This window comes from Bacillus rossius, chromosome 1, assembly GCF_032445375.1.
Source record: "Bacillus rossius redtenbacheri isolate Brsri chromosome 1, Brsri_v3, whole genome shotgun sequence".
In the NCBI taxonomy this organism is placed as follows: Eukaryota; Metazoa; Arthropoda; class Insecta; order Phasmatodea; family Bacillidae; genus Bacillus; species Bacillus rossius.
In genome coordinates, this window is record NC_086330.1 from 2,301,040 (window position 1) to 2,312,601 (window position 11,562).

The window sequence follows — 11,562 nt, forward strand, 5'->3', positions numbered from 1 at the left end:
CTATTGTTTTTGTTGTGTTGTCTTGTATTTTGTATTGTTTTGTTCTGTCTGCATGTATCTGTGTTGCTGTATCGTGCCTACCACCCAAGGCCATAAGCTGTAGGTAGGCATGCAACAAATATTAAATAAATAAATAAATAAATAAAAATAAATAAATAACACCTTTGGTACAGATCGGTTGTACTCATCCCCATGGCGCGAATGCAGCACCCACGTACTCAGACGCTCCGTAACATTGTACACTTACCACTAGCATATTGCCTAACTAACGCACAGTGGTCCAACACTAGCAGTTCTCTTCCCGGGTTTCACTACTACTGCTACTGTAATCTTTTATAAATAAACTATTTCATCGGGAAAAAAAATATCCAATTAGCAAAAAAAATATATATATATTTTATGTAACAGTGGTCACTTGGCTATTATTTATTGCGACTAGGTTAGGTACAATTCTTTGGATGCATGAGATTTACAGAGATGGCAAGGTAAGGGTAGCAATGTTCAACTGTGGTTCAATCATCACAGCTTGATCCTCTATGTTTCACCTGAGTAGCTTCAGTTAAGTTCAGTTCAGTTCAGTTAAGATTCCTTTTAAATTTATACACGAAGGACATGTAACATGAACCGTTTTCACATTTACCAATGTGTAAATTAAGTAAGGTAAACAATTATTTTAAAATATTATTGTAAATTCAATTCACCAGGTTATGATCACCTCCCATCCTTGGTTAGTCATCCAACATACTTTTAAACAATGTTGAAGGCTTGTATGAAGAACTCTCATCCTGGATATTAGAACCAAAATTTGATAACCTAAAGATTGGCTTACCTACCATTTTAAAAACATTTTCACACGAGTTATCTCTTTCTCACAAGTAATTCCAAGCCAAACAATTTTCAACCAATTAATTTTTCTAATACTTAACTTTTTCTAAATCCAGATAAACTCACCCTGTTCACTCATACCTTTTCGCAGCCATTTATTTTTCCAATCTTTAAAATGTCTACTTTTCCACCCGCTTACCTCTCACGCACTCTACTGACCTGTTGTGATCACGCTGACATACTTACAAGTTTGTACTTCTAACTATTTAAGGACAAACAAAACTTTGAAAATGCTTTTTTATATATATCCTTACTTACCTTGTTGCTAATTACTGTGTGAACCTGCAATGTTATTATATTTCTATTATTCCATTAGCTATGCAGAAAGTAGCATGTTCATATAAGGATATGATTTTTGCCATGCTGAATTATTGGTAAAAGACATTTGCATGTTGTTTTAAAATCGTAAATGCATTTTATTTACCGTTCCTAATGTTTTTTTCTAATTATTATATACAACATACTACGTAATTGTGATTATAGTTTACTAGTAGATTACCATTTTACCAGAACACTAAATAGACTCTATAAAAGCAGGTAATTGTACTGTTGTTTACTAGTTGGAAGCAATTATTCCAACTGTTGGCATATTTGTGCCACAAGGTAACATAAGGCAACTGATAAACAATGCTATGTAAACTTAAATTTATCTATTATGTTTTTTTAATTATTAGTTTTAATTTATTTCACACAAAATGTTTTGTTATTCTGAAAACAAAGTTATCACTTCAAGTGGGATATATAGACTAAATTACAAACTATTCTGTTGTCTGTAACAAAATATAAATATATTGATGTAAATCTGTGTTGTGCTTAGTAGCAATGCTGAGACTGTTTCCATGAGAGATTGCTGTGATGGGTCGTTACCACAACGCAGAAATATCATAACGCAGAATGTCAAAATTGACCACAATGCCGACAGCTAGAAAACTGCTGTGTACCACAACGCCGAAATAAAAACTCAATGAATTTGTGTGTGTTTCTTAAATGTACCTTACTGCAGAAATACCACAATCTAACCTAACCTAGCATAATATAACCTAACCTAACATTATATAACCTAACCTAACCCAGCCTATTCTAGCCTAACCTAGTCTAACCTAACCTAGTCTAACCTAACCTAGTCTAACCTAACCTAGTCTAACCTAACCTAGTCTAGCCTAACCTAACCTTTGTGGCAGTCCTGCAATGACATTTTTCGGCGTTAGTGTATTTATGCATTGTGGTTAATTCGGCATTGTGATACACAGCAGTTTTCTAGCTGTCTGTGTTGTGGTCAATTTGGCATTTCGGCGTTGTGGTGCGTCCCCGCTATGATTGTTGTCACCTCCCCTACTGTTTCCTGGATACTAGCTGCAACTTGCAGCCTGATTCTGTGCTTCTCCAGGGAGCCTTGGAATATTGTGTTGCAGAGGCTGTTAGTACATTACGGCCATGGCCTAGACTTGATTTCCACCCTACTTGGTTTTCCATTCCAAGTCAATACTGAAAATATTTAACAATATTCACTTGAAATGGAATATCAGTTAGGGTGGAAAATAGTCTTTGTCCTGACCATAACATACCGAAATTAAAAAATCCCCGCAATTTTTTTAAAACAGCCGAGGCTAAATACCGAAGGATCTTTGGAGAACCTCAGGATCAAGTTGCAGCTAGTATCAAGATATGATGAACGTGCCTGTATTATTCTACCTAACCTAACCTTTAAAAATGGTAATTTCTGATCAACTACTTGAAGTTATGCCAAACCAATTCACAAAGTGATTACGTAGAAGGTAAGGGTATAGAAAAATGCATTTTCAAATTTTGGTTAGCCTTTGTTTCAATGTGCCCCTGTGCTCAATGTGATCAATATCATTATTATTATTATTATTCTAGCTGCAATTGGGTACTGAAGTGCCCGGTGGCAAGCAGTCTCCCTACTTCCCCCACACTCTTCTTCTGAACTGATCCACACTCCTCCTCCAGCCTATTCCATTCCCCTACCGTCCTCAAGACTATCGCATGCTTTCCCCTTTCTGTCCTCTTCCTCTCTTTGATAACCTTCCTAGTATTTTCCTTCCTACTTATAGGCATTCCCAGCTCTCCCACTCCACTCAGCACTTGGTACATCTTGACCAGTCTCTCCTGTTTTCTGTCCTTTAACCTCTCCCATCTCATTTCTATCATCATCTCTGTGGTACTGCACTCCCCCTTCCCTTCTCTATCCGTTCTCCTCCACTTGCCCTTCACCCATCTAGCTGCTCTCCTCTGCACCGCCGGAAATTGTCGGGTGGCGGTTGAAGTGCAGGGAATAGGTGCAGCTGTAACGGGATGTCTCCCTCCAGCCGAACCCGAGTGAACAGCAAGTGCGTGGTGTGTGACGTACCGTCAGGAGGCGGCGGGTCGGCGGGTGGAGAGGCGGCCCGCTCGTCGGGGTCAGGGTCAGGGTCAGGGTCAGGGTCGGGCTCAGCCTCAGGGTCCGCTTCGTCCTCGTCCGCGGGCACCGAGTCGTAGAAGGGCTCCTCCTCCGCGCGCCGCAGCCCGTTCACCTCGATGACCGTCACGTAGTTGGAGGCGCGCTTGCGGCCCGGCCCGGCGCGCTGCTTGTGGCGCTCCACGTCCTCCAGCAGGCGCTCCAGGTACTCCACGTAGAACTGCTCCTTGTCCAGCTCCTCGCGCAGCACGGCGGCGCGCTGGCGGTGCTTGGCCAGGTTGGCGCGCACGTCCTGCTCCCAGGCGGCCGGCAGCTCGCTGCCCGGGAACCGCTGCGCCCACACCGCGCGGAAGTCGCCGAACACGCTCATCTCCCGGGCGCCCGCCCCGCTACATCGCACGTCCCGGCTCCGCTGCCATCCCTACTTCAGCCGTCAAGCCTCGCTCCGCCGTAAACATCACACTCGCTTGCCGCCAACTGCGCAGCGCTAAATTATCTTTGTTAACGGGTGCAAGATATTACACAACGTAAATACCAGAATGTTTACGTATCAAAGCTAGGACTTATATGCATACGTGCGTTAAGAAGGTTCCATTACATCTTAATATACTGGTATTCAAGTCAAGTTTCTGTTTTTCCTAATTTTGAATGGCGGTAATTCTGATATTACCTCGATCACCTCTATGGATGGTATACTCTATGAATGGTCTCGCATATTATGTATATAAAATTCAAGTAATTTTTTAATGCCATTATGCGATGGACTAGCACTTTTCTGTTTTAAAGTGTTTGTGACAGACAAAACAAACCAGAGAAAATGGACCAGATAGAACATAAACACATCGTTTTGCTGAGGAGTTTGATGTCAATTAGGAAGGTTGAGGGGAAAGTTCCGCCATATTGCTTAGTGAATAACATCGTTTTCGCCATTTGATTACATTGCGAATAGTTGAAAGTTTGTTAATTTATGTATCGTTAATTTGGTTTTTGAGTGTTGTAGGTGAATCTGTTGTAAAACTCTGCCATATTATTGCATACGAAGTTTGGTAGATTTTCACGTGACAATTTTTTTTTTTTTTAAATTCCCAATGTAACATTTCAAGTCATACTAGGTTTGAATTTCCTAAGTAGCACTCGCAGTGTCTTAAATGTACGTCACGAGTTGCGCTTCTGGTTCAGTCCTGAGTTAAAGTTATGCTTACGCATGAGTCCGCTGATGCCATTGGGTTGTCACATGTAGAAATGTCCGTTGATGAGGGTAAAAAAAATGATAGTGGACATAGTGAAGGATTTTCCTGAGGTCATTACTGCTAGGATTGAACATTGTGAATTTTGCGGTATAGGTTTCTTGTGAGATATGAAATGCCGGTACGTTGACGCCGACCGCCAATGCTCCTCTATGTCGCATAGACCGCTATGCCTCATCAACGTCTCCTAGAAGCGTGTGCACCGAACGCGCCCGTGCGCGCAGCAAAGTGCAGTGCGTGCGACGAGGCGAACGCCGTGCAACGAGTGCTGCGCCGGCGGAAGGATCCGGCCGGGTGTGGCATATCCTTCCGCCGCACTACAACAAATTATTTTGATTATGTTTTCCACAGGTTTTTATTAAACATTATTTTTCAGTAATTAATAATTAAGTCTTTGCTAAATCATGTTTCACTGTGCGATTTGTCCCGAACCTGGCCGGTTCAGTTTCCCACGAAATTCACACATTTCCGCGGGAGGGCTGGCGGGGGAGGGGGGTCGCGCGCGGCGACACCGTCAGTGTCCTTCGAGAGCTCAACCAGGCCGGCAGCCTGCGCGCAACGCGGAACCTTCAACCTTTGCATTCACCGACATGTAGTTTTCCATAGTGTAATTTCTTTTCAACCTTTTGTACAGTTCCGCGGTCGGCCTAAATTTACCATGAGGTACTTAACTTAATTCAATCAGTGCTCCGAGATGAGTGTTTCACGTCATACGTAAGTACTGTGGGGAGAGTATGTGGTTTTACGTCGGCGCTTCACGCCCAACCTAGCCTACAGGCTACTTAGTTTTGGCCCGCACGGGGCAGCCAGCAGGCGACACGTGCCATCAAACTTAATAACGATTCAGTCCCTGGGACACACCTAGACACCACGTAGAGTCGCCGGAGACACGGGCCTACGTGCTGCTAGCCCAGTTTATCAAGTGTAATATGTTAGTGGAATAGTTGTTCGCCTAAGTGTAATTCGTCATGTCAGGGCTTAAGTATCACCGTCGTACGGCAGTGCGCCACCAAACTTAATAACGATTCAGTCCCTGGGACACACCTAGACACCACGTAGAGTCGCCGGAGACACGGGCCTACGTGTTGCTAGCCCAGTTTATCCAGAGCTAGGTATTAGTGTAGTGTATTCAGGGCCGGCGCCAGGCCCATGCGGCACATGCGGCCGCATGTGGCGCCACGCGGGCAGTGGCGCCAACGGAGCTATCGGAAAAAAAAAATTTAATTTATTTGAGAAAAATAGTTTTATAAATAAATAAACGCCATGAACATGATTATAATTTTATAAAAGATAGAGTGTTTCTGTTTGCTAATACAGCAATATGCGAGCATCGGTGGTGATGCGATGGCGATGACTCATGTGGTGGTGGTGCGCGCCGCGCGGTGCTTCCCTGCTTTCCTGTCACAACGTGAAGCCCTCCCCACCCTCCTCCCGCTGCCCCCGACCCAACGTAAGTGCCTGCTCACTGCACCGCTCAGTCTCAGTGCTAGTGCTATCTGTCAACTCGACAAGTGCATGCACACGCCACTGTCCAGTTTGATATTATTATTGTGGTGGTATCATGGCGGACAAGAAGAAACCTACGGGTACTTTTTATAGAAAAAGAAAAAAGGACATGGAAAAAGAAAACGAAAAACAGGCGAAAGCAATGAGTAAATTTTTTGTTAGATCTGAGTTGGCTCTTCCGTAGAGTCTGAGTCTCATAAGAACGACACCGCAGAACAACAAACAATGCAGGTAAGAGAGCAATTATTATATTTATATGTACTTTTAAACTAAACGAAAAATTAAGTTTTCTCCATCTTACTTACAAATTTTCTCAACTTTTGTTGTGCATTTTCTATGGGATGATTTAGTATCCAACATGTGTTACACGTGTTTCAGGATTCTGATTCCGAGGAAACTTTGGTTATTCCATTACCCAAATCATCTAGACCAACTGTTCAAATTGAATCTGAGAACATCGAACAACATCCACTGCAGGTAAATTTGAATATATTTTAGGTGCTTTTTGTTCAATTGTTTCTATATTTGGTAAGTAGCCGATCATGAAATCGTAGCTTATAGCACACCATTAAGGGAGGATGAACAAAAATTATTTTTTCAAAATTCGTTTTTAACTTTATTATTAATGTTAATCCAAATCAAAAAACGATGTAAAAAAATCACAACAATTTTTATATTATTACACATACTTAAAGTGCTGATTTTGACCCTCTCGGTTTCCGACTAGACTTCTAACAAACATTTACAAACAGCTGTTTTAATAGAGTGGCGGGGGGTTTTGTTTTGTTATTGTGTAGCGCGGGCGAGATGACTGACTTCCCTCCCTGATCGCGAGCAAAGCCTAAAATTGATCCTAACCATATCCTTTTTTTTATTTGTAGTTTTACAAGTTACGAATTACGTGCGTTCCCTTGCGTTCCGGCACTCTTGGGAGGTAAGGGAACGCCGTTATGTTGCGTTCCCACTGAAATTAACCACTGTGTTGATGTGTTTTCAGGATTTTCATCTCAAGGAAAACAGGAACGATCTTGACGATTGTGGAGAATGGCCGGCTAAAATCACCGATGACATCCGTCAAGTTCTTGTCGAGAAAGGCCCTGTGCAGGTTAAACATTTTAAATTTCCTGTTGACCATAAATCTGGCAGATGCTTCACAGTTGCCAATTATAAACAAAAATTGTCAAATGGAGAAGAAATCGACAGAGAATGGCTCGTGTACTCAAAATCGAAAAATTCAGTATTTTGTTTCTTTTGTAAACTCTTCAGTAATGAAGTTATATCTGTTTCTGGAACAGAGGGTTACTCTGATTGGCAAAACATGTCAACATTCTTACGCCAACACGAAAAGTCACCTCATCATATAACAGCTGCCATTTCTTATCGAGAACTTTCCTAGAGATTGAAGTCAGGGAAAACCATTGACGACGAAAACCAACGCATCATAAAATCAGAAACAGAGCATTGGTGTGAAGTTTTGAAGCGACTTCTTACTACAGTGCAGTTCCTTGGAGCTCAAGGATTAGCTTTTCGTGGCACTAATGATAAGATTTTCCAAGAAAATAACGGAAACTTTTTGAAACTAGTGGAGCACATTTCCAGATTTGACGCTGTTCTCTCTGAACATCTTCGCAGGATAACTTCGAAAGAAACTCATGTTCACTATTTAAGCAAAGAGATACAAAATGAGTTCATAGATGTACTTGCTCGTAAAGTTAATGAATTCATCTTAAGTGAATTGCATAAAGCTACCTACTATTCCATCATTCTTGACTGTACACCTGACGTTAGTCACCAAGAACAGATGACTCTAGTAGTCAGATTTGTTCACGCTATACCAGGAGAAAACGCAATAATCAAAGAATACTTCCTTGGGTTTCTGCAAGCGTTTGATACATCTGGAGAAGGACTAACAGCTCTTTTGTTGGATGAGTTGTCAAAAAGAGGAATAGCTTTAAACAACATGCGAGGCCAGGGGTATGATAACGGGTCTAACATGAAGGGAAAACATGTTGGGGTTCAAAAAAGGATCCTAGACCTCAACCCAAGAGCCTTCTTTGTCCCTTGTGGAAATCACTCACTAAACCTAGTAGTAAACGACGCTGCTCTTTCCTGTACTATAGCCGTAACGTTCAAGCAGTAACGTTCAAGAGATTTATAACTATTTTTCGGCATCCATCCATAGATGGGACATATTGAAACATCACGTAACAAATTTAACAGTAAAACCTTTAAGTGAAACCCGATGGGAAAGTAGGATTGACGCTCTTGAACCTCTGCGCTACCATATTGATGAAATATACGACGCTGTTTACGCAGCCTCTACTGATGCCAAGATTTATGTTTTTGGAAAAAATACAGCCACTGGTATTGCCAAAAAAATAACAGATTTTCGGTTCCTTTGTTGCTTGATCACATGGTATGAGGTTTTGTTCAAAATAAATTTGGTAAGCAAAACCCTTCAGGCAATAGAAGTCAACCTGCAGAGTGCCATGACCCTAATTGAAAGCGTAAAGTCGTTTTTGATCAAAATGAGAACAGAAAATGGATTTAATAATGTTGTTACAGACGCAAAGGAGTTGGCTGATAAACTCGGAATCAGCTCTGAGTTTCCTAATGAAACGGTAGTAAGGGCAAGAAAGGTTAAACGTCAATTTTTGTATGAAGGTGTCGACGAACCAATAAAGACAGAGACAGGAAAAGATTCTTTCAAAATAAATTTATTTTTTGTGATTCTCGATACAGCCATCAGTTCATTGTCCGAGAGATTTGATCTTATGCACAACCATAGCCAACATTTCCAATTTCTTTATGACTTGAAAAAATTAGAAAATGGTGAAGAAAAAACTATCAAAGGAAATTGTCAACGTTTGAGCGAAGTACTGACAGCAGGTGATGAAAGAGACATTAACGCAGAAGATCTTTTTAAGGAAACATCAATATTAATTCCAATGTTGTCACAAGAAGAGAGCTCCCCTCACACAACACTGAGCTATCTCACAACAAACAGTTTAATAGACATATTTCCAAATGTTTTCATCGCGTTGAGGATTCTACTAACATTACCAATATCAGTGGCCAGTGGAGAAAGGAGCTTCTCAAAACTAAAAAGAATAAAAAACTACCTTCGATCTAGCATTTCACAAGAACGTCTTAGTGGTCTTGCCACATTGGCCATTGAAAATGAAATATTGAACACAATAGATACAGATACGATTTTAAAGGATTTTGCAAAAGCTAAATCAAGAAAGAAAGGTTTTCTGAAGTAGAACACTGCTGATGAACGAGTGTAGTTAGGAAGTTATGAGTATGTTGATGATGATGACCTTATTAATTGTTTTGTTATTGACTGTTCAAGAAACTGTAAATAAAATAAGATAGTTGTATCATAAATTTTTAGTCTTTATTTCCTTTGTTTTTATTACTACAGTAGGCTAGTGTGTATAAGTATATATATATATATATATATATATATATATATATATATATATATATATATGTGTGTGCCTTTGCACCAATATATGAAGTCACTAATATGTGTGTGTGTGTGTGTGTGTGTATATATATATATATTGGTGCCAAATCCAGATCTCGCATGTGCCGAAAAAACTCCTTGCACCGGCCCTGAGTGTATTGTGCTTCAAAATATCGTGTGCCATGTCAGAGTGTCTTTTGTAACTTTCGCGTCACGTATACGAGTCTGCCCCTCACACGCATAAGAATCGTGAGCCGCCACTGAGGAAGTGAGCTGCGCGTGTGACTAGTCGCGTCGGGCAAACCGTTACGGCCAGAACGGGCAGCACCATGTATTGGGCTGTGCTGTATTAAATTCACCAACTATCTGAAGAAGTTTTGTGTTATTATTCAGGCGTCCCGAGTGGCCTCAACAGCTCGGGGGGCCCTACTGCGTTGACCCCTACCTCTAGCCACAAGGCCGAACCTTCCCTAAGAACACGAACCTAACAAAATCACGTCTAAATAATCAGAGGTAGCGGGGACGGCGTCAATGTGTCAAATATAATAAAGTCTTCCCGCCCAAATTTCAGGCAACGGAATCCATAATTAATAAATTAATAGACTGTTGTACGCGGATGTGACTACGCCGTCTAATTCCGATTTTAGTTGGCCCACGTTTTTAATACCCAAGAAGGATACCTGTGACATGCACATTGTCCATAACTTCAAGCCGCTGAACGATAAAGTCATACCAGATATTGACGCCGACCGCCGGTGCTCCCTCTGGTTCGCACAGGCCGTTATGTCACAACAACACCTCTTAAGTGCATCGAACACGCCCGAGCATGATGTCCGCCGAGTGTATAAAAGTGTGCCGCGACGAACACCAAAGCGACGACAGCGCCCGGCCGGGTGTGGCAATGCGCCGAATTAAAAATGCAATTTTTCTTTTAAATCAAAAACAACTTAATAATAAAGCAGGGTTTACGATTGATTTCCTTAAGAATTATAATTTAACATCGAACACACGATTAAGTCAAAACTACCTTTTTCCAGTTTATGATTGACATAGAAGTCGTTAATTCTATCCAATCACAGTGAAGAGGCCCGGAGAACCTCTTCGGTTATTAGACCTAAACGTCACGCCTCGCGCCTTCCCCCCCTCCCCTCTTTCCACTCCTGGGTCTGTGACGTAGCGCTTCTTTTCCCCTTCTCCCCGCGCTGCGATGGTGGCGCCTCCAGTGACAAGTCGAGGTGCGACCGAGGCTCATCGCCTCTGGGCCTTTTTCCCCTCTAGCTCTCGTTGGGGTCGGTCATGCGTGTGGCGGTCGTCCACTCTCTCGTCTGGTCGGTAATGTATTTGGGTGCTTTGATTGTCCACGAGGTGACTGTGGAACCTGCGTAAAGTTAAGCGTGTGTTTCCATACTTTAACTGTAACTTTTTTTTTTTTGCTGTCACCTTTTGAAATTGACCTTTGCTCCTTGCATGGAAACACACGTCGCTTGCCGACCCGGGTGTTACAGGATGGTTTTGCATTGACATTCTGTTTAATTTTGTTCTGTGCCGTTGTAAAGTGTGGTTTTCATTAGCCTCCTGGCTGGCCACCCCTTCCCCTATTTGATTACCCGGTATGGGGTCGCGGGCTCTACTGTTTCTTGCCCTTGTACAGGGGGCTTACGTTACGTTACGTTACGTTGGGCCATGCCATGCCGATCCCAATATTCTAGAGGAGGAACTGGTCCGAGCGTAGGTGCTCACTTTAATTTTACGTTTAACTTTAATTTAACTTATAACTCGCTCAGTAATATCGCTTGTGGCGCACTTGTTTGTAACAAAGAATATATGCATTTGTGTGTAAATGGATCAACGTATTAATATACGAGTCTCGTGTTCCTTATGATCCCTTCAACTTGTACTTTTGTAACAAAGAATATATACATTGTGTGTAAATGGATCAACGTATTAATATACGAGTCTCATAATCCTTATGATCCCTTCAATTTTTAAGTACACCTCTAAACTAGCTGCAACAGGTTCTACTAGAAGAACCCCCC

At 41.8% G+C, this 11,562-nt stretch overlaps 1 protein-coding gene across 2 annotated transcripts in view; it reads right to left on the bottom strand.

The window, feature by feature from the left end:
- The window catches only part of LOC134531102 (breakpoint cluster region protein), a 36,584-nt gene extending 32,695 nt beyond the window's left edge, over positions 1-3,889 (bottom strand). For both annotated transcript variants that reach the window (XM_063366663.1, XM_063366654.1), the window contains exon 1: positions 3,254-3,889. In XM_063366663.1, the coding sequence (XP_063222733.1) occupies positions 3,254-3,671 (418 nt within the window). In that variant the 5' untranslated portion in view covers positions 3,672-3,889. The remainder of the gene's footprint in view (positions 1-3,253) is intronic.
- Between the last annotated feature and the right edge of the window lie 7,673 nt (positions 3,890-11,562).